This window comes from Phoca vitulina, unplaced genomic scaffold, assembly GCF_004348235.1.
Source record: "Phoca vitulina isolate PV1807 unplaced genomic scaffold, GSC_HSeal_1.0 scaffold11, whole genome shotgun sequence".
NCBI lineage: Eukaryota > Metazoa > Chordata > Mammalia > Carnivora > Phocidae > Phoca > Phoca vitulina.
Window position 1 is genome coordinate 46,114,601 of NW_022589714.1, and position 23,882 is coordinate 46,138,482.

Genomic DNA, 23,882 nt, shown 5'->3' on the forward strand with positions numbered 1-23,882 from the left:
TGCCTTTGGGCTTTTGCATGTGGTGTTCTAGCTCTCTGAGACATTCTTTTCCCCTCCTTCCTCTTCCCTCTTGGCCAATTCCAAGTCATCTTTTAGGTCCCCGCTTAAACATCATTCCTAGATGAGTCCCATCTGACCACCCAGACTAGGTTAGGCTCACTCCCTATAATATATTCTCATAACACCTACCATGATTCTAATGAAGTATATATGTCTGCCTCCCCTGCTAGAAGGGGGCCATTTCTGTCTTGCTGACTGCTATATCCTCAGTGTGTAGTGCAATGCCTAGTTTAGTAGGGGATATATATAAAATATATAAATTTATTTTTTATTTTTTATATTTATATTTAATATATATATATTTTAAGATTTTTTTTTAATTTGCCAGAGAGCACGAGCAGGGGGAGTAGCAGGCAGAGGGGGAAGCAGGCTCCCCGCCGAGCAGGGAGCCCGATGAGGGGCTTGATCCCAGGACCCTGGGATCATGACCTGAGCCGAAGGCAGACGCTTAACTGACTGAGCCACCCAGGTGTCCCTAAATATGTGTTTTTCATTGTTGATCAACATATATTACTCATTATAAAGATTTGTAGTTAGGGGCACCAGGCAGGCTCAGTCTGTAGAGCGTGCGACTCTTGGTCTTGGAGTTTTGAGTTCAGTCAAGCCCCATGTTGACTGTAGAGATTACTTAAAAAAAAGAAGTTGGATTTACAGTTGCTACCACCAATAAGTAGTTATTTAGAGTTTCATGATCTTAGTTGTTATGATTGTCTAATTATTATTACAGAAACACTATCAAATGGACTCTTGTCCATCTCCAAACAATTTACATGAACACTTTTAAAATTATAGTGTACTGATAGTAATATGCACTCAGATCAGCATAGTGTATAAATTTTCTATTTCTGCTGCTATAAATTACCAGAGACTGAGTGACAAAAACAATACAAATTTATTACCTTATAGTTCTGGAGGTCTGAAGTCTAAAATGGGTTGGTAAGGTTGCCTTCCTTCTGGAAGGCTGAAGGGAGAATCCGTTTCCTTACTTCCAGTTTTTTTTAGCTTCCAGAGGCTGCCTGTATTTCTTGGTTCATAGAATCTTTCTCATATCACTCTGACCTCTGCTTCCATTGTCATACCTCCTTTGCTGACTCTGACCTTTCTGCCTCCCTCTTATAAAGATCCATATGATTGATTAAGTTGTGCCCAGATAACTCAGGATGATTAGATATTTCTCAACAGCTTTAACTTAACCACATCAGCAAAACGCATTTTGCTACATAAGGTAAAATATCCACAGGTTCTGGGGATTAGGATGTGAACATCTTTGGGGGACCATTATTCAGCCTACCACACATAGACAGCAAAATGTAAATCCATACACGAATTAGTTTCTTCAAGAAATGATAAAAACTCACTCATATATACTTTAAACTTTGTATCAGAACAACTTCCAAAGTAGATAACATAATTTATTAAGTGAAAAATATCATAAATATATATTGAAATAATAATACAATAAGCCAATGATTATTAAATAGACAACATACATCATCAGCTCAGTAGCTGCCTCACTTCCATGTGCATATCCATTATCATGCTTTCATGAATCCTGGGATTTGCTGGTGTTTCCAGGTAGGCACGCCATTTCCTAAAGGCAATTATCTAATTATACAAACAACTATGTAAAAGAGCATAGTGCTTTTCTTACATATATTTAAAAATAAATTTTAGATGGAAAAATATAATTAGCATTGATTATTTTTCTTTTTTCTTTTTTTTTTTTAAGATTTATTTATTTATTTATTTGAGAGAGAATGAGAGACAGAGAGCATGAGAGGGAGGAGGGTCAGAGGGAGAAGCAGACTCCCTGCTGAGCAGGGAGCCCGATGCGGGACTCGATCCCGGGACTCCAGGATCATGACCTGAGCCGAAGGCAGTCGCTTAACCAACTGAGCCACCCAGGTGCCCTGCATTGATTATTTTTCAATAAATACCTCTTAATATCCTGCAGAATTGTTTGGGAAAAATTATAATAAAAACCTATTTTGGGGATGCCTAGGTGGCTCAGTCGGTTAAGTGTATGCTTTTGGCTCAAGTCATGATCCCAGGGTCCCGGGATTGAGCCCCCACATGGGGCTCCCTGCTCAGCGGGGAGTCGGCTTCTCCCTCTCCCACTCCCCTTGCTTGTGTTCCCTCTCTCGCTGTGTCTCTGTCAAATAAATAAATAAAAAATCTTAAAAAAAAAAACACACCTATTTGGGGAAAACCAATTCCAACATTCTCGATTGTTTATTTTGAAAGACTGTGGTTAGATATTTTATTCTCAGTTATCTAGCAATGTCATGTGAATACATAGCACAAAGTGACAATTTCAAAATGGGTAAGACTATCAGCTGGCTCTTTCAGATAAGAACCTCACTCTGGGGGTGCCTGGGTGGCTCAGTTGGTTAAGCATCTGCCTTCAGCTCAGGTTGTGATCCCAGAGTTCTGGGATCAAGCCCCATTTTGGGCTGTCTGCTAGGCAGGGAGCCTACTTCTCCCTCTCCCGCTGCCCCTCCTGCCCCATGCTCTCTGTTTTTCTCAAATAAAAAAATAAAATCTTTAAAAAAAAGAACCTCATTCTGTAACTGTGTCTCAACTGTCGACTTTGACTAATTTAGTAATGTAATAATTCTATCCAGGGCCAGTTTGTCTGTGATGCATTAGCTGGAGAGCATGTCCTTTTTCCAAAGGAAAGTTTACTTGAGAAATCAAATTAGGATCAGAAGGTTGTCTGATGCATATAGTTAAAATGTCAAGCTGTTAAGATAGGTGAAGGGGATTAAGAAGCACAAACTTTCAGTTATAAAATAAAGAAGTCACAGGATTAAAAAAAAGAGAACTGTCAAGCTGTGCAAGGTGCCAAAAATGCCCAGACACCCACAACCCTTCAACCCACAGCTCCCTCTTCCCTAATCTGGCTCAGATTATAAAAATCAAAATATTCAAGTAGCATTCTGCTCTGGAAAATGTAGTGACTTTGAAAAATAATGAGGCAGAATTCTACTTGCTAATTCCCACCCCCTTTTGGTTTGCATAGCTCAGATAACTGCTTATTGCTTTTCTCTCAGTCATTTTGTTTTAGTTCTTGCTTCTTTGTCTAAAGCTGCAATGCAGCCACTAGCCACATGTAGCTACTGAGCACCGGAAATGTGGCTAGTCCAAACTGAGATGTGTTGTAAGTGTAAAATACATACTGGATTTTGAAGACGTACATTAACAAGAATGTAAGATATTTCATTAATATTTTTTTATATTGATTACCTGTTAGAATGATAATATTTGGATTTCTTTTGGGATATGTTTGGGTAAATAAAGCATATCATTAAAATTAATTTTACATGTTTCTTTTTACTTGTTTAGTGTAGTTGCTAGAAACCTTAAAATTACATATGTGATTCACATATTTTTATTGGATAGCATTGATCTAAGGCTCCTGAAGACCTCTCCTGTTACTTTCTTTAGTTGTTCTTTATTGTCTGACTTCTCCTAACCATTCCTTCCCTTTCCATTAACTGCTTAGATTTAGAAGGTAAACTAGAGAGTGAAACTGTGGCCAACCTTTAAGTCAAGAGAATTTTTTTTTTTTAAAGATTTTATTTATTTATTTTGACAGAGAGAGACACAGCGAGAGAGGGAACACAAGCAGGGGGAGTGGGAGAGGGAGAAGCAGGCCTCCCACAGAGCAGGGAGCCCGATGCGGGGCTCGATCCCAGGACCTGGGATCATGACCTGAGCCGAAGGCAGACGCTCAACAACTGAGCCACCCAGGCGCCCCTAAGTCAAGAGAATTAAGTGCACGGGGAAACAACAAAAGTCTTAATTCAATTCTTCAATGTATTGGTTTAGTGCTGCAGTATTAGAAAAAAGGGGTGGGGGTGGGAGAATAGTCTTCATTAGAGTCTGTAGAGATGGACTATGTGTATATGGAGAATTAAAGAGAGAATACAAAATCATATACACGCAAGGAAGTAGGACCAAAAATTATTTCATACTCAACCCTCCCCATCTCTAGGTTTTTAATCTATTTTCTTTTGGCTATGCTAATTCTTCTGTGTTTTTCTATGCATACTTATTTAGACTGCTCTCTTAGTAGAATGCGGCTATTGAAAAGATGAAGAAAAACTGCCTGGAGATGAGGATGCGGGGTGGTGTTGCAGATCTAAACACCAACAATATAGAAAGATGTTTATCTAAGTTGAAAAAGAACTTAATTACCCTGTTCCATTTTCCACTCAAAACCATAACCCTTAGATATATATAATAAATGCTGCTTTTGTATTGTTAGAACACCAATATTCATCAAACACACTGAATATATACTGATGGGGAAATTCTCTGAAGATGTATTTTTCAACAGGGAAAAAACATGAAGAAAAAACATGATACCATTGTTTGTGAACCTAAAGAACTTCTGAATCCCTCTCCCAAAGTAACAAATTGTTGCAAATCCCCGTGGGTGAAATACAGTTTTCAGAGGGAGTACATGACCCGACTTGTCAGCTCCCAGCCAGTTTCAGCCATGTCAAGGAACCCAGGTAAGATATTATTTGTGTTAAGCTAAGATAAATATTCTACTTAGCATGTATTTTTCTTGGTATCGAGGACATAAAATTGGGCCTTAAATAGATTATTTAAACATTAACTGTAAGAAGATAGTGGTAAATCTATTCATCAATGTTCTGAGGTGGTAAAAATCTAAAACTGGCTTTGCTTCATAAATCTCTTAGTGTCTGTTAGCTCTGAATTGTTGATGTGACAACTCATGAAGATGATCCCAGATTAACTAAAATAGATCAAATTTGTCTTTTAATACAGATTTGTCTTTAACTTGACCTGACAATGTCTACATTGTTAAGTAGAGAAAATGCAGTTTAGGTTCCTCTTTGATTTTGCCAATATGGGAAAGAACATGAAGGAAATACAAACTTGAATTTTTGTTTTGCAAAAATTTGCATGATTCCTAAATGCCCCTGAATGTTGGGAAAAATTTTTTTTAAAGATTTTATTTATTTATTTATTTGAGAGAGAGAATGAGAGAGAGAGAGCATGAGAGGGGGGAGGGTCAGGGGGAGAAGCAGCCTCCCTGCTGAGCAGGGAGCCCGACATGGGACTCCATCCTGGGACTCCAGGATCATGACCTGAGCCGAAGGCAGTCGCTTAACCAACTGAGCCACCCAGGCGCCCCTGAATGTTGGAAAATTAAAGGCTCGTGTTTTGAAGGGCATTAGGGTATTGGAGTTTAAGGAGTTAAATTTATGGGGGTTTAGACTTTTAGATTAAGAATATGCTAGATACCTGAAAGGAATAATTAAAGCTATTCTCAGACTGTTCTCCAGTTTTAAAGGAATACATGCCACTGAGAAAGTGGAAATTTCAGGCATCCTGATAGTCTCTTGCCACATATCAAATAAGATACCTGTTTTCCAGAAATAACTGAATTGACTAAAATACCGAATTTTGATCTGTGCAGGTGTCAACAATGATTTCTCAAAGCCTGAGATTTTTGTCACCTATAAATTCCTCCTAGGACATATATTTTGTTTTTTAAATTGAGATGTGATCCGTACACCATAAAGTTCAACCTTTTAAAGGGCAAAATCCAAAGGTTTTTAGCCTATTCATAAAGTCGTGCGATCGTTATCACTATTCTGGAACTTCTGTTTTATTGTAAACTTTTTCCAGTTGTTTCCACACTCAGCTATTACCATTTGAGCCTCACAGAGTCCTGCTCAAGCACCTTCTGAGGTGCCCTTTGGGCGGTCGCCACATTTAAACCAAATTACAGTTTCACTTCAAAAGCAGAAGCAGGGTGAAGAATAAAGCTCCTACGTTCGAGTTATAGAGTAACAGCCAACAACCTAATTTACGCTTGTTTTCCCGCCTAGAACTCTCGTTTTACTCTGTATGTAACATCTTATTTGTGACGGGTGTTTCAGTCCGGTGGGCCACCGGCGTGCGTTCAGGCAGCGCCAATTAGAAGCAAGGGATCCGTCAGTGCGAGGTGGTGGCAGCCACCAGCCCCCTACTGCCCTCCCGTTCTTTTCCCGGCGCAGGAGGGAGCGGCGCGTTTCTCCCCTCATATTTTAGGGCATTTAGAGGTGTGCAGACTGAACGCGGCGGTGCGAGAGGGCCCTGGAGGTGTCAGGACGGCGTCAAGAACGCCAAGCCGCAGGGTAACGGGAGGCGCCGAGCGGTGGGCTGGGGCGCCCGGGCTCCCGAGCGGCCTCTCGCTTCAGAGGCTAGGAGCGAGCCCGGCGCGTCACCGCCCGCGCGGGAGACCGCTTCTGGCCGCCGGGAGCGCCGTGTGCGCCCCTCATTGGCCACGGCGGGCCCACGTGACCTCTGCCGCCAAAACCGCGGGGCGGAGCGCGCGCCTTCCCGCCGGAGAGCCGGCCGCTGCGGCACGGGGGCTTGGAGGTCCCGCGAAGGTCGCGGGCGGTCGCTCGGAGGACCTGCGGATGCTCTCTGGCTGAGAACCTTCAAGAAAAAAAGGAAGGGGGGGAAAAAAAAAGGGACGCCTGGGTGGCTCAGTCGATTAAGCGACTGCCTTCAGCTCAGGTCATGATCCCAGGGTCCTGGGTTCGAGTCCCGCGTCGGGCTCCCTGCTCAGTGTGGAGCCTGCTTCTCCCTCTGCCCCTTCCCCTGCTTGTGTGTGTGTGCTCTCTCTCTCTCTCTCTGACAAATAAAAAATATATATATATTTTAAAGATTTTATTTATTTATTTGACAGAGAGAGACACAGCGAGAGAGGGAACACAAGCAGGGGGAGTGGGAGAGGGAGAAGCAGGCTTCCCGTGGAGCAGAGAGCCCGATGCGGGGCTCGATCCCAGGACCTGGGATCATGACCTGAGCCGAAGGCAGACGCTTAACGACTGAGCCACCCAGGCGCCCCACAAATAAAATATTTTTAAAAAGAAGTCTTAAGTACTGCTCCACGTAAAACTCCTACTGAGGAAGCTGATTACTGAGAGGTCCCCTTATCCCCTCTTTGGCTTTTGGACACAGATTGAAAATGGAAATCACCAGTCATTATTCAGTGACTCGCTGAAGCCAAAATGTGTCTCGGTTCCTTTGGGGAAAGAGACACGTTTGAACGTATAACTCTTTGGAGAAAGAAAACATAATTTTTGTAAGGGGAACTTGAAGCCGCCTTTTCTTAGAAAAGTTGAGGGTATGCGGAGGATCTTGGGAAGTCCAGAGAAACCATCCTGATAACGTCGTTTAAGGGAAATGAGAAACTCCTGGGAAAACAAAACTTAGAGCAAAAAGAGGGCTTTTCCACTTCTAGAAATGTGATAATTACTGGCAGGAAAGGGCAGAACTATGTATATGTGTGTGTGTATATGTATGCATGTAGGTGTATAAGTAGTTTAAATGGGGTATATTGATTGTAGAAGTCGGTAGAGAGTCCAGTTATTCAGCCTCTTTCTCCCTTTGAGAGTGCTTGGATGCTCATTTTTGCCTCTCTCTCTTTTCTTCTAAGTCTCATCAACTCTCCCCCTCTTCCTCTAGATGGACATATTTTTTACTCATTCAAAAAACAAAAAAACGAGGGCCTACTAAATTCCAAACACTGTGCAAGGTACTGGGGTGACAGTGGTGAGCAAAAACATTAACAGTCCCTTCCGACCTGAAGCGTACAGTCTGGTAAAGGAGGCAGATAGTAGTCGATTAAACATACTAATGTTAAATATAATGTGATAAGTGCTAAGAAGAGGTCCAGATGCTATAATGGGGCTTTGACCTAGCAGGGAGGTTAGAGAAGGCTTCCCTCAAGATGTAACCCTGGACTGAGACCTGAAGGAGTTAATGACAGTGGGAGTTGCAGGCAGAGGGAGCCCATTGGGCAAGGGAGAGCTGATAGCCTCTCCTCTTCCAGTGACTGCCCATTTCACTCATTTCCACTACACATAAATTAATCTTGCCTCTAGTTATCAAAGACACTTCTTTTTTCTTTCAATTGTTAAGTTCTTAGGGAGTAACTCATAACTAATAATTATTGTTATCGACAACGTATGTACAATAGGTAAGTATGCAATACACACATCTAATATACATTATCATCTCTTGTTTTATATAATAAAAGCATGCAAAGATTTTTTTTTTAAGATTCCATTTATTTGAGAGAGAGAAAGCGAGAGACAGCACAAACAGAGGGGGAGGAGCAGAGAGAGAGGAAGAAGCAGACTCCTGGATGAGCAGGGAGCCCACAATGGGGCTCAATTCCAGGACCCCTGGATCATGACCCGAGCTGAAGGTAGGCGCTCAACTGACTGAGCCACCCAGGCGTCCCAAAACATTCAATGATTATAACAAAATTTAGAGTATGATGTATCTCAATAGAACTAAAAGCACTATAGATATTCACAGTAGTGAGCGATCACATTATTTTGGAAGATTCAAAAAAGCCATATTGAGAAAGTAATTTTTGAGATGTGATTCAAAGGTAAAATTTGGTCAAACAGAGTAAGAAGGATGGACAGAGAAGTCAAGATATATTCTAAGAGCCTTGAAAAGCACTCCAAACAGTTTATAGAAACTAAATAGAAATGTTTTATTTCACTTTTAAGGACTTTCCTGAGGTGTTTTTTTTTCTTTTCTAACGTTTACCTTGGAAAATTTAAAATCTACAAAAAAGTTGCACACATAAGACTATGGTTAGTCGTATACCCTTTGCATGAATTTACCATTTTTTGGTGGAGGGGGCACATTTGCTTTATCTTTTTATCTCTCTCTGTCTCTACATTCATATACACACATACTCACGAATGCAAGTACAGATGTTTTTCTTTGCTACAAAGGAAGTTATAAGATAAAGCTGTGGATCTACTAACTTCATCTCTAAATAATTCCATCTCTAAATAATTTGTCTCCTAAGAACAAAGACTTTTCTGTATAACCACAATACAATATGAGACTCATGAGATACATTTTTTATTTTTATTTTTTAAAGATTTTATTTATTTATTTGACAGAGAGACTCAGCGAGAGAGGGAACACAAGCAGTGGGAGTGGGAGAGAGAGAAGCAGGCTTCCCGCTGAGCAGGGAGCCCGATGCGGGGCTCGATCCCAGGACCCTGGGATCATGACCTGAGCTGAAGGCAGACGCTTAACGACTGACCACCCAGGCACCCCTCAAAATTTAATTTAAAAAGTATCTCATGAGTGGGGCGCCTGGGTGGCTCAGTCGTTCGTTAAGTGTCTGCCTTTGGCTCAGGTCATGATCCCAGGGTCCTGGGATCGAGCCCCGCATCGGGCTCCCTGCTCAGCAGGAAGCCTGCTTCTCCCTCTCCCACTCCCCCTGCTTGTGTTCCCTCTCTCGCTGTGTCTCTCTATCAAATAAATAAATGAAATCTAAAAAAAAAAAAAAATTAATTAAATTTTGAGTATTTATGTTACATTAATAATAAATGAATTACTGATTTTAAATGGCTTGCAACAGTGACTGAGACATTAAGTGCCGTATAAGTGTTTGCTTATAAAAACACATTTTCATGGGTAAACTAAAGAATATGAAAATTTTGGCATATGGTGAAAAGTGTTGCATTTTTGTTCCCTGTCTCTTCAGTTCCCACTCTGAAGACTCCTTATTATAGGCAAACATTGTTCTTGATTTTTGGGCATTCTTTATGTACCTAAGAACAATCGTGAATATAGATTTTTATACCCCCTCCCTTTTTAGAGAAAAGGTAGCATACAACGCACACTGTCCTTGTTTTTTCAGTTAACAATATGATTTGTAGATCTTTCTGCATTAATACTTGCAGAGTGTCATTCTTATTTACAATGGCATAATATTCCATTGTGTGAATATAACAATTTATTTAAATAGTTTACTCTTGATATACATTTAGGTTGTTTCCAATCATTTAATATTGAAACCAATGCTACAACAAATAATCGTACATATTTGCATTTGTAAAATTTGATAGATACATTGCCCCCCACAGAGGTTGTACCAATTTCACTCCCACCACTAACTGTGGGAGTATCTTTAGGCTTTTGATAAGGTTCTATACCAAGAGGTAAAATATGTGAATATGAATTATTGTTGATATTTTACAAGTTTAAATGAAAGATTTGTCTTCAAGAGAAACTAAAAGGGCTTTTCTTAGGTAAACTTATAGAATAGCCAACGTTTTTCATCTAACTCTAACCTTATTTTCTGTCCCTTTCTCTCCACCCCCTTATGCAACTGCATCTTTATAATCATAATAATATCTGTTGGGGACCTTCTATGTGCAGGGCACTGAGCTAGGTCTCAGAGTTATGAAATAGATACAGTCCTCAAGGAATTCACCACTTAGTCAGACATGCACAAAATATAAATAGTTATTATGTTGAGTTCCAGAATGCAAAACACATCTCTCTCTTTGGCACACTTAATCCTTTGTTGCATCCTTTCTCCATGTCCTTCCTTTTCTGCCCCTTTGCCTACCCAGTTGAGCTACCCAAGTCTTGTTGGCTTCTACATAGCTCCTCATTTCTCCCACTGTGCATTACTAAAATGTATCCAACGTGTATTCCATCTTCCTGATGCAGATACTGGATTTTGTATTTCCCAGGTGACAGTTAATTGATCAGTTAAACTAATAGATGCAAATCCTTATGCTTTTGATCGGCACAGGCAGGGTTGGCCCTAAAGCCATTATGAAGTATGTGACCTCCATTTGGAGAGTCTCCCTACTTGGTTGCCCTTTCTTCTCTCTGGGCACCTTGTCTCCTGGGTGAGCTCTCAGACCTCACTGGTACCCTCAAATAATCCTTGGTTGAGTGTCAACTAATCATTAGGGTGTTATGCCAAAATGGCCTGAGACGAGAATGTCATTAATGTGTATAGGTTTCATGATACTCTTGAAAACAACAATAGAAACTGAAATGACAGGCAGAATGGTTGCAATTTTTATCAAAGGGCCATATATTTCACCTACTACATAAGCCACCTTCTTAGGGGCTTACTCTTGGCTGAGGGGAGTTAATGCACCGAGACCCTGGCCCTCCCTGCCTATCTTCTCCCTCCCCCTCTCTACCCTGTTGTAGGGTTTGGGAACTCTGGGGCCCGTTGCCCTCAGAGCAGTTTTTTTTTTTTTTTTAAGATTTTATTTTATTGTAGAGAAAGAGAGATAGCATGAGTAGAGAGAGGGGAAGAGGGAGAAGGAGAAGGAGAGGGAGAGAATCAGACTCCTCGCTGAGCACGGAGCCCACCATGGGGCTCCATCCCAGGACCCTGAGATCATGACCTGAGCTGAAATCGAGAGTTGGAGGCTCAACTGACTGAGCCACCCGGGCACCCTCAGAGCTCTTTACTTTTGAACCCAGCCAGGCAGCCATGGCTCAGTGGCATCTGGCAGTAGGAAAGGGGGCCTGTGGAGTAGAGTGGGTACTCTCCAGTGCCCTTAGACACTCTTCCCTTTGTCTTTTCCCAGTCAGCTCACAGCCTGGCTGTCCCCTTGTGAAAGATTTTTTTTCTAACTGTATCACCCTGCATAGGTGATGCACTTTGTACTCAAGCAGAAGTGGTTCTCACTGGCTGCCCAAAGTATTTAAATGTGTGGATTCAGGTAATGATGCTGTGTTTTCGTTGCATTAAAATTTTTTGTCCAAGCACTCATGTCCATGAGAAAAAATCAACTAGTACTAGAGATGTTGTGGTCAAAAGGGCCTATGCCTGGCACATAGAAGGCCTTCTACATTATTTGTTGAATGAATGAATGAATAAATGAAGGCTAAATTAGTATCCAGCCTCTCCTTCCACCTCCATCCCCATCCCACTGTCCCATTTCCAGAAGGGAAACTCTTTAACTGGCTATGGTTTCCAGTTGTGCCGTTTAGTGAGTCTCAGTGCTGTATGCTAGGATCATCTGGGGAGTTTTAAAAAAACACAATGTGTAGTTTTATTCCCAGACCAACAAAATTGTTTTTTTTGTTTTGTTTTGTTTTAAGTCTCTAAGTTGATCGTCATGTGCAGCCACAGTTGAGAACCACTGTTCTAAATAATGTGTGTTTATTCTTCTATCTCTTGGTTTATCAAATTGGTGCCATCCATTGATTCGTTTTTCCCCCATTGATTCTTTAACATGACAAATGAGGTTTAGCTCATTACTATACCCTCTCTTCTCATGGTTGATAGTTAAATTATTATTGTAAAACTTCTATTTGTTGTCTTTGGAAACTTCAGTAATTTAAACTCCTCTTTCTCATTTCATATATTTTCAGCACTATCACATGACTCCCCATTTTATAAGACGCAGATACTAATTTCCCTATCCTCTTGCTCACTCGGCCTTCCACACCCTGCTATTTGTCCCTTACACTTTTTTTTTAAATTTTTATATAGCCGGAGTTGTTAGCATTTACATTCTGGCCACCAGCCACAAGCAACTCTTCCATGCTTTGTCTATCAGCTGAGTCTAAAAGTTAGAAACCAGTAAACTCGTTTTATATTTTTATACCTATGTAAATATTGCCTAATACCAAGTTCAGTGGTAATAACTAAGATATTTAATATAAGGCTTATTATATACCTGGCACTTTATGAACATCAGTTTTTAATATTCATAATAATCGTAGAGTCTTTTTTAACAAATGGGGAAACTGAGGCCCAGAGAAGGTAAGTATCTTGTCTAAGAACAGGACATTAGAAAATAACTGGGCCAAGCCTTGAAGCTTCCCCTATGGGAGGATAGGATAAAAATTTCTTTTCTTTAGGTTCAAGGTTAGGACACCTACCAGCTGGAAAGAGAATGCCCATCAAGTATATATACACATGTTTTCTTTCTCTTTTTTGGGGAGGGAGGAGTGATGGTTGTCTTTAGCTCCTATTATTATACAACTCTGGTCAGCTTTCTTTTTTCCATTTCTGTTAGTGACTAATTTCAGCCACTTCAGGATCCCCCTCTTTCTCAGCAGATGGTGTAGTTTCCTGCTTCATGTACAAAATTGATGTCGTTGGGGTAAACACCTGAATCTCCTTCTCCCTTGCCCCAGACTTCTTTATCTGAACGTCACATCTTACCTCCTATTCTACCTCAAAGGAAGGGCGCACCCGCACCCCTCACCTTTGATTCAAAGTTAATCTTTTCATGTGCTTTCATCCTCATTGCTCCTAAACCTCTGGGACTTTGCCTCAACAATTTGCTCTTCTCTATCTTCTGTTTCCATTATTCCTGCTCTAATTCCTCTCCTCAACCTACAAAACCCGCTCAAGACTCTCAACCTAGAAAATTCCTTCGACAAACCTCTTCCTCTTGCTACTGTCTGTTCTCTCTCCTTCCTTCATCAGGGCACCCCTTGGAAGGGTAGTCTCTACTTCTTGATGCTTCATCTAGTCTGGTGGCTCAAATTCACACTTCACTGTCGTGCAAACTTCCTTTTAGCCTTCTTGCATGACCAATTCTCTTTTGCTATACTTCAATCCTGGGTGACACCAGCAGTCCTTTTTAAAAAGGGCAGTTTGTCCTTCGTGAGAGACTTTGAGCCTTCCTGAGATTGATCAGTAGTCCCGCTAAATTGAGGCAAACTGTTTTGAAATTATTACTCAGCTCAGGTATTGTTAGCCATTGAACATTCAACTGTAATACGTTTACTTGATGAAGAAAAGATATGTCCTGTGAAATGAGACAATGACTGTTGATTTTGCACGTGACAGATTTCAATGTTCAAAGTGGTTGAACTTAAAGCACTAGCTAATGGCTTCAAGCTCTCCTAAAAGAAGCTCCTTTCCTCAGCTAAAAGAAAAGGTCCCACTGAGTTTGAGGTGAGGCCTTGCATTCTGATAAAGGTGGTTTGTCTCTGCAGAGGGGAGGTATGTGTTTTCCAATCTGGAAGCAGATGTGTTGGCATGTCTTCACATTCATTTCTGTCCACCCGTTGTATCAGCATCCAAAGGTAAAAGGTTGTGCAAGACTCTGGGATTTAGGGGTGGTGGCTGCCAGCAATAAAATCCATATGTACTGGAATGATTTTTTTCCTCAAAGTAATCACCCATGAAACAAGGGACGAAAGCTGCAATTGCTTAAAATTTTGCCCAGTCATATAGGTAGAGTGCCATGAAGGTGAACACAGAGAAATACCCTGTTGAAAGGAACTAAAAAACAATTCCTTCATTTTCAACTTAAGCCACATTAAAATTTGCTGCACATTCAGACCATAAACTTCCTGTATGACCTTTTATTGTTTTCTGAACTTTCTCACTGCCTTTCCTTCTCTTCTGCCACATGATTTATAGTTTCCATTTCTTTGAGTTTCCCCCAATTTTCAGCCATACCAGCTCTTCTACTAAATCTCCCTTGCTCAGGGGCCTGCCCTTCTAGAGCTGTTCTCTGGCTCCATCTAGTCTCTCTCTGGGCCTCTTGCCCCACTGTCATCCTGGGACTTTCCTTCACCTGGGTTGGATTCACCTTCTGCTAAATCTTCTGTCTTTCTCTTTCTTGGTTTAGTCATACTCGGTGTTACTGGGATACTCCCTCAGGAGACCTCCTAAGGAATTCTGCATGGGAGAAAACTTCCTGAGCCCTTGCAGATCTGCAAATGTCTTCATTTGCCTCTCACATATGATTGAGAGTTCAGCTAGACATAGAATTCTAGGTTGAAAATATCTTTTATAAAATTCTTGAGGGCAAAAATGGTTCCTTTATATTCTAGTATTCATTGTTGTTGGGAAGTCAGTGGCCAAACTAATCTGTGTTTCTCTTTGGAGATTTTTAGCATCTCTTACGCCTAGTGTTTTGAAATTTTAATATGGTCTGGAGGTTAGGTTTTTACTTCCCTATTTGTTGTTCTGAGAACTTGGTGGGGCTTTTGTGTGTGTGTGTGTGTGTGTGTGTGTGTGTGTGTGTGTGTTGGTGGGGGGGTACTTTCTAATCTGAAGTTTGGTGTCCTTCAGCTTTGGGAAGCTCTCTTACACTGTTTGCTTTGAAATTTCCCCCTCTTTCTCTTTTTCTGGCACTCCGATAAATCAGATGCTCATCTTTCCATATTCGCCCTCTACATCACGTATCTCTTCTCTCATATATTTTTCACTTTCTGATTTTTTTCCCCCGAGTGATTTCCTTTGACTTTATTTTTTCAGAACATGCATTGTATTTTGAATTTTGGCAATCATATTTTTACAATTGGAAAGATTTTGTTCTAAGATTGTTCTTTCTTCATAGCATTCTCTTTTGTTTCTTGAATGTGATATTTTCTTAAATCTCTCAAAATATATGCATTAGAATTGGCAAATATTCTCTTCCATTCCCTAAATTACATGTATTCTTCAGGATTAGTTTTTTTTTGTTTTTCTGGTATTTCTCTTGCATTCTGTGGTCCTTTTCAATTGCCTAGTGATCCTTTATTTTAAAGAAATATGGACTGGGTAGCTGGTATGGGTTTTTTCTGCTGTTGTGTGAGTAGGACTGTTTTCTTAGGTGGTAACAGTAACTAACACTTATGTAGTGTCTATCCATGTTTGGGGCACTTGTGCAGGGTAAATATATGAACTCATTCAGTCATCTCAACAACCTCTCTATGAGGTAGTTACTATGATATTTCATTAGGCTTAATAATTACATCAATTGTAAAATATAACATAATTTTCTTACACTAAGAAGGTAAATGTTGTTTAAATATGACATGCCATAGGTTATAAAATACATTCTGATTTTGGAGGCGTTAAAAAATCTTAGGGTTGATGAAATAGTACATTACTATTCTCATCTTACAGTTGGAGAAACTGAGGCACAGAGAGATTAAATAACTTGTCCCAGGTTACAGTGTTATCTGTAGTGGATTTTACATTTGAACCCAAGTGATCTGGCTTCAGAATTTTACCACTCTGCCTAACTGACTCCCCACTGAGTGGGGACTCAAATGGGGGCATAGGAGGGCTCTGAGTTGGGGGGACTTTAGGGAGATGAGTTAGGGAGCTCACTTTCTAGCCCCAGGTCCCCCAAATGCTACAACAAGGAGACCTTTAATTTGAGGCACCAACATTCATAAAGAAGCTTTAGCATTCTCCACAAGATTTGTTCTCTTCCATTAGAGAAGAGCGCTCTGGGTTTTTTTGCCTGAAGTTTGTGTGAGGTATATTGGCCTGGGGGTGTCAGGGGTACCATGTGGTACAGCTGATCCCCATCAGACTTCCGGTCAATGTGGGCTCTCCCTCTCCCAGCCCTGGGGTTTTGGTGGAGTAAATGGGCTTCCAAACCTCAGGAGCTCCTGTGGTGAGGTCTCGGTGCTTTCTCTGCCTGGCTCATTTGTCCATATCTTGTCTCATCTGCTTTCTGCCTTCCAGAAACACCTATAGATCTCTCATCTGCTGTTGACCTGGTCTCCCATTCTTTTCACTGTTGTGGTTTTATTCTTTTTTTATACATTCATTTTGGTGGTGTCTTGGGAGGGATTAGGGGCAATGGGAAGCCAATGCTTGTGTCCAGCCTTGAGCCAGAAGTCCCTAAATCTCAATTTTTAGTGAACAAAATCAAGATTATGAAAGCATGATCACCATAGGAGAAATTAAAATATTCACAGCAGAGAAACACTTATAAAATCTTAGAAGCATGTTTGCTGGAAAGTTTTCCTAAACGCAACTGAAGGGACAGGTGGTCAAAGTTTCTTATGTAAGATTCTCAACACACAGCAATATTTTTTTATTTTTTTATTTTTATTTTATTTATTTGAGAGAGAGCGAGCGCATGAGAGGGGGAGGGTCAGAGGGAGAAGCAGACCCCCGCTGAGCAGGGAGCCCGATGCGGGACTCGATCCTGGGACTCCAGGATCATGACCTGAGCCGAAGGCAGTCGCTTAACCAACTGAGCCACCCAGGCGCCCCAACACACAGCAATATTTTTTTAAAGTTCCAATACATTGAGGCTTATTATATGCTTTATGAAGGAATTATTCTTGCAAAAAGAGTAACCACATGATTGTCCCAAATTTCCCAGTAGGCCATTTAGACTATGATTTTATTTTCAGAACTCTGTGTGGATATACACATGTATACAGTCACACAACTTTTCAGCATAGAGCAAGATACTTTTTCCCTCTGGATATTAAAAATTCGATACTTGGAAAATACAGAGTTTTACTTTTATGTTTAATTCATTTTGGTCATCTTGTCACAAGACTTTTTACTTCTCCAATATATGACTGTTTTAGAGCTTTGATTTAATGATTTCTTTCCTGTAACCTTATAATATTTCTTATAATATGGTGGCATAGCTATTTTGCTGTGTAAATGTGTATCGGACAGGGATACCGGTCTCTCTTTAGTCAGCAAATAATGCTGACTAAACAGGTTGGGTGCAGCAGAGCCTTGAAGCCATTTTGCATTCAACCTTTTTAAAAAATATTTTATTTATTTATTTGAGAGAGAGAGAGAGTATGCTTAGGAGTGTGTGAGCACAAGAGGGGGGTTGGAGGGGGCGGAGGGGAGGGAGTAGCAGAGGGAGAGGGAGAAGTAGGCTTCCCCCTGAGCAGGGAGCCAGACAAGGGGCTGGATCCCAGGACCCTGGATCATGACCTGAGCCGAAGGCAGATGCTTAACTGACTGAGCCACCCAGGTATCTCTGCATTCAACTTTTAAGAGGAATAGGTAAATGACCAGAACCGAAACAAGAGCCACTAGTACCAGGAACCTAATTTTTATTTTATTTTATCATTTTAAAAATATTTTATTTTTATTTATTTATTTTTTAAAGATTGTATGTTTAAGTAACCTCTATACCCCATATGGGGCTCAAACTCACAACCCCGAGATCAAGAGTCACATGCCCCACCGACTGAGCCAGCCAGGTGCCCCAGGAACATAATTTTTTTTTTTTTTAAGATTTTATTTATTGTCAAATAAATAAAAGAGACAGCGAGAGAGAGACAGCGAGAGAGGGAATACAAGCAGGGAGAGTAGGAGAGAGAGAAGCAGGCTTCCCGCTGAGCAGGGAGCCCGATGCGGGGCTCAATCCCAGGACCCTGGGATCATGACCTGAGCTGAAGGCAGACCCTTAACGACTGAGCCACCCAGGTGCCCCCCACCCCAGAAACCTAATTTTTAAATTTCACTTTCAAAGTCTGTCCTGAAGCCAGTTTATAGCCAACACAATTTCCTAAGCAGTTTTTCCTACATTTGACAGCTCTGGACAATGATAATTGATACGGATATTGATGATTATTCGTTTGGTTGCAGGGAAGAGAAACCTACTCCAGTCACCTCCAAAAACCTGTGGTTGCTGGTGAGGAACTGAACTTGGAGGGGTCAGGTTCTGAGGCAATTCTGGGGCCAGTCTTTTTTTTTTTTCTTTGAGTTTTGCTTTCCTAATAAGTGTTCGCTTAGTTCTCTGTCAACCAGGTTCCTCCATCTCTCCTTTCAATGTTTCCTTCCCTTTCATAATTTTTGCTTGCAAATGGATTTGAATTACCCTAGGCCCATCATAATCCTGTAGCATTCCTGGTCCTGCTGCCGATTTTTCTCTTAGTCTCCTGAACGTTGAACAGAGAGGAAGGGACCCTGTTCTTTTTCAGGGCGAGGTTCTGACTACCTGGCCAGCCAGTGGATTATATGTTCTTGGGTCAGTTATCCATCTCTGATCCAAACAGCTGTGGCCTGGGGTTGGGGTGGGGACATGGGAGAAGCTTGATTGCTTAGGCAACATGGCAGATTCTTTTGGAAGGAGGTGTGGGCAAGTCAGACAATGATCGGCATCTTTAATGAAAGGACTCTAAGGTGTGTTTCAGGATTCAGAATCATGGTCATCAACACACACATACACACACACAGTCACATTGTGTATACCATCGTTAACCAAGTAACATTGCCCATCAGTACATTTTAGAAGGAAATTTCCTTTTCTTTCAAAAAGACTTTATTTATTTATTTGAGAGAGAGGAGAGAGAGTCTGAGTGAGCGAACATGAGCGGGGGGAGGGATAGAGAGAGAGGGAGAAGGAGAAGCAGACTCCCCACTGAGTGTAGAGCCTGATGCGGGGCCCAATCCCAGGACTCCCAGATCAGGACCTGAACCGAAGTCAGACGCTTAACCAATTGAGCCACCCAGGTGCCCCGAGAAAGAAATTTTCAACAAGCATTGAAAAATGGTTAGGAAACACTGTTTCTCCTGATTCCCCCTTTACCACTCTGACTATTCCTTCTCAGTCATTTTTGTGGGCTTTTGCTCCTTTGCTTACCTTGTTAACCATTAATCTTATCCATTAGCTATATAAACTCTGAAAGATCTCATCCACTCCTGCATTTTTATTGAATAAAGAAATTAAACTCTTAAATCTTTAAGTTCTGACATCCCTTGAGCTTCAGATATATACCTTTTTTTTTTTTTTTTTTTTTTTGCTTCAGATATATCCCAGATGCTCGCTAAGATGTCCTACAGGTATCTCAAATTTATAAATGAATTTAAATTACCATCTTCCTCTTTCAACCTGCCTCCTCTGCCTTCTATACCTGTCCTCCCTTGACTCTCATTCTCTGTGCAGGGTGATGGTGCCATCACGTTTCCAGTGTCCTGAGCTGGAAAAGTAAGAATCTCCTTTTCCCTCACTTTTCTCAGCTAATCTATTGCCAAATTCCAGCCTATTCTGCTTCCTAAATATTTATAGAATCTGTTCTCATCACGCCACCCCTGTTAGATTACTTCCGGTTAGTACTAGTTCAGGCTCTGTATGCTGAGGTTTAAGAGCATGGGCTCTGCAACCAGGCAGACCTGGGTTTAAATCCTGCCTCTCACACTTAAGAGCTTTCAAACCCTGGGGAAATTACGCAACCCCTCTAAACCACCAGTCCACAAAGCTGGCTGCCCATGGGAACCACCTGAGGAGCTTTAAATAAAATACTGATGCTTGGCTCAACTGATTTCACTGGAATGGAGTGAGGCCTGAACAGTGCAAATTTTAAAAGCCTCCCCAAGGGATTCCAAGGCGGAGCCAAGTTTGAAAGGTGCTGCCCTAACCCGCAGCTCTCTCTCATTTGTAGCGTGGGGTAATGACTGCATGGGGGTCACTGCGAGGGAGTAGTCAGTAAGACAATGCCCGTATGGTCTGGTGTGTGGTAAGCATGCTAGTTATTGTAAGGCAACTCCTATCATCTCTCTGCAGCACTTTGCAGTAGCCTCTTAATGCATTCCCTGCCTTAAGTCTTACCCATCTCCACTCCAATTCTGGAGGGAAAGAGCTAGAAGCAAATCTGATCCTGTCATTTCCTGCTGAAAACCCCCCAGTGGGTCCCCTGCTCTATTGAATAGAGTGGAAGGTCTTGTTTGCCACTCCTCCCCAGCTCGCCCCACCCCCATCTCTCCCTTCTTCTGGCTAATTCTTCATCCTTCATTCTCCACGACTGAACTCAGTTCTATCATTTTCTTTGGGACCTCTGCCCTGACTCCTCTGTGTAGACCTTGCTCTTACTACATATAACATGTTGAATTGTAGTTTGTGTCTCTCTCCTGCTAGACTTCGTGAGGAGAGGGCTTAGTCTCTCAGTACAAAGCCTGAAAAATCAAAGTCCTCAAATTGTATTGAAACAAAATAGGTTCAATGCAAAATTTGGCGGATCTATGAAGCCATACTTATATCTACTTTAGCCCAAATTTATTTCCTCCTCCTCTGTATTCCTGAAGCACTTGGTAATTGTTTCATCCCTAATCAGTGGGTTGTAAGCAACTTAAGGACAGAAACCATGTCTTTATTCTTTGTAAACTCCCCAAAACAGCCAGCACAGCAGTTTACTCATAGTGTTGCTTAAAAACACTCACCGGTTGGGACGCCTGGGTGGCTCAGTCGGTTAAGCGTCTGCCTTCGGCTCAGGTCATGATCCCAGTGCCCTGGGATCGAGTTCCGCATCAGGCTCCTTGCTCAGCAGGGAGCCTGCTTCTCCTTCTCCCTCTGCTGCTCCCCCTGCTTATACCCTTGCTCACTCTCTCTCGCCCACTCTCTCTCTCTCTCTCTAACAAACAAATAAATAAAATCTTTAAAAAAAAACCAACAAAACACTCATTGGTTGTTGGAAGCAAATAAGGTTTGGAGAAACTCATTCAAGGATCATGGATATAAGCATGAAGTAGAAAACTCTATTTTACAAAACTATAAAGATATAGACCTGCCCTGTCCAGTACAATCACTATTAACCATGTTTGCTTCCTGAGCGCATGAAATGTGGCCCGTTGAGGAACTAAAATTTAAGTTTTATTTATTTACAATTTATTTAAGTTTAAAAACTCACGCTTGATTTCATTGTTGGAAAACTTTTAAGTATGTTTGGAACAACTCAGATGTATGAATCTACCTTTTAAACTGTAAAATGCGGTCACCTGGGTGGCTCAGTTGGTTAAGCGACTGCCTTCGGCTCAGGTCATGATCCTGGAGTCCCAGGATTGAGTCCCGCATCGGGCCCCCTGCTCGGCAGGGAGTCTGCTTCTCCCTCTGACCCTCCCCCCTCTCATGCTCTCTCTCTCTCTCTCTCTCATTCTCATTCTCTCTCTCAAATAAATAAATAAAATCTTTAAAAAAAAATAAACTGTAAATTGCATGAAATCCAAATACAGATCAAGATTTTCCACTTGGAAAGCAGGATAGCACCTGGATTGAGATGTGCTGTAGGTATTTGTGCTGGATTTGAAAGACTTAAGTATAATAAAAAGAACGTAAAACATATTGGTAATAATCTTATATTGATTACATGTTTAATGGTAATACTTTGGATATACCATCTTAAGTGAAATATATTACTGATGTTACTACTAGATGTTACTACTAGAAAGTTTGAAATTAATATGTAGTTTGAATTACATTTTTATTGAACAGAGCTAATCTATTCCAATATAAGACTTTGCTTTTCTATAATCATTGATGATGAGATTTCATCCTTCTCATTGTCTAAGACAGTTTTTAGTGACTAATGGTGAGTGATTTATAGATAGTTAATAATCTCTTTTGAACTCTTTTCTGTCCGTGTAGATCACGATCTGCCTTCTCAGCCCAAGGAGAGTAGCACTGGCCAGAACCATCACCAGGAGGAAATAATCCACAAGTTGGCCATGCAGTTGAGAAACATCGGGGACAGCATCGATTGTAGGATGGTTCAAGAGGTGAGTCTTCGGTTTCCCCAGCAACGGCCAGTCAGGTAGTGAGGAAGAGCAAACAGAACAATGGCTGTCAAGTGGCTGGGACGCCCAGGAATTAGCAGAACACATGGATTAATAACGTCCAGATCATGAAACATTAGATCTGAAAATTGTGAACCTGAGTCAAAGCCAGTATTTGATCTCACACTTGCTACTCAAACTGTGGTCCATGGACAGCTAGACAGCAGCATCATTTGGCAGCTGGTCAAATGTGCAAAATCTCAGACCCCAGCCTCAGGGCTGGAATCAGAATCTATTTTTTTACATACACCCCAGGAGATCTACGTGCACATTAAAGTGTGAGAAACGTTGCTCCACACCCTCAAACTGGGGTGCATATTAGATTCAGCTGTGCGGTTTTAAGAACCACAGCTGCTTGGGCGCCAACTTGAGAGATTCTGATTAATTGGCATGAGGTGTGGCCTGGGCATCAGGCACTTTAAAAGCTTCCCAGCTGAATCTAATGCTCAATCAGGGAGGAAAAACCTCTGCCTTAGTGGTGGTTTTCCTCCTTGAACCGTCCAGAGGTGATGATCTAAGCCCTACTCCTGCTGATTTCTTTGTTTCTCCTGATTAGGAGAGAAGGCAGTGGAGAGAGAATGATATGTGGGCTCCCTGGTGGGGGGTGGGGGACTGCCCTCAGAGCCCAACTTCTTCTTCTTCTTCTTTTTTTAAAAGAATTTATTTATTTATTTATTGAGAGAGAGAGAGATCAATCAGGAGCAGGGCAGAGGGAGAAGCAGGCTTCCCGCTGAGCAGGGAGCCCGATGCGGGGCTCGATCCCAGAACCCCAGGATCATGACCTGAGCCGAAGGCAGACGCTTAACAGACTAAGCCACCCAGGCGTCCCAGAGCCCAACTTCTTTCCCTCAAACGGACCTGTCCTGTGATGAATTCTTGCTCATCACTGCTGCTGCCATCATGCTGGCTTCAGGGGGTGCCATGACCTCTTTTATGGTCTGGTCCGAAGGTGGACAATACTCAGCCTTTCCCTCAGATAAACATTCCCTGAGACAAAACGTGAACGAAGGGTCAGAGAATAGGTTGCTGTGAAAATCAAATGAGATAATCCGTGTAGATCACTTAGAACAGAGCCTGACCCACGGAAAATGATCACTAAATGTTATCTCAGCCAAAAAATTAATTTGTTTTCTGCCTTTGCCCTTTTCATAGTTGGAGTTGACCACCTCTTTTTTTTTTTTTATTTTATTTATTTATTCATGAGAGTGAGAGAGAGAGAGAGAGAGAGGCAGAGGCAGAAGGAGAAGCAGGCTCCCCGCCTAGCAGGGAGCTCGATGTGGGACTCGATCCCAGGACCCTGGGATCATGACCTGAGCCGAAGGCAGACGCTTAACCATCTGAGCCACCCAGGCGCCCCAGTTGACCACCTCTTTGCTACGGATCATTTATCACAGCATACTCCGGATAGTCACCATTTTCCTTCTAGGCTACAGTTTCTTCTGTAGGAAAGTTTTCACTGATGACTGTACTTTGTGAATTCTAGGGAGGTCCTTAGCTCAACGTTCCTGCATCTTTATCTCCTAACTCTGAGTGCTCTAATTTTTTTCCCTGAAGAGGAGAGAACAGAGGAGGACAAATCACAACACCTGTTTTCTGTATTTGCCTCAACCCAGTCAAGAGGGCACTGCTCTATGTAACCTCCTATTCCGTTTTTCTCCCTCCCTCCCCGCTCTTTCTTTCTTTCTTTCTTTCTTTCTTTCTTTCTTTCTTTCTTTCT

At 41.6% G+C, this 23,882-nt stretch overlaps 1 protein-coding gene across 1 annotated transcript in view; it reads left to right on the forward strand.

Annotated features, from left to right (window-relative positions):
- Positions 1-23,882, forward strand: part of LOC116635650 (serine/threonine-protein kinase 38) — a 128,568-nt gene that overhangs the window by 99,725 nt on the left and 4,961 nt on the right. Inside the window, exons 10-11 of the mRNA XM_032409926.1 lie at positions 4,403-4,580; positions 21,978-22,108. Coding sequence (XP_032265817.1) covers positions 4,403-4,580; positions 21,978-22,108 — 309 coding nt within the window. The remainder of the gene's footprint in view (positions 1-4,402; positions 4,581-21,977; positions 22,109-23,882) is intronic.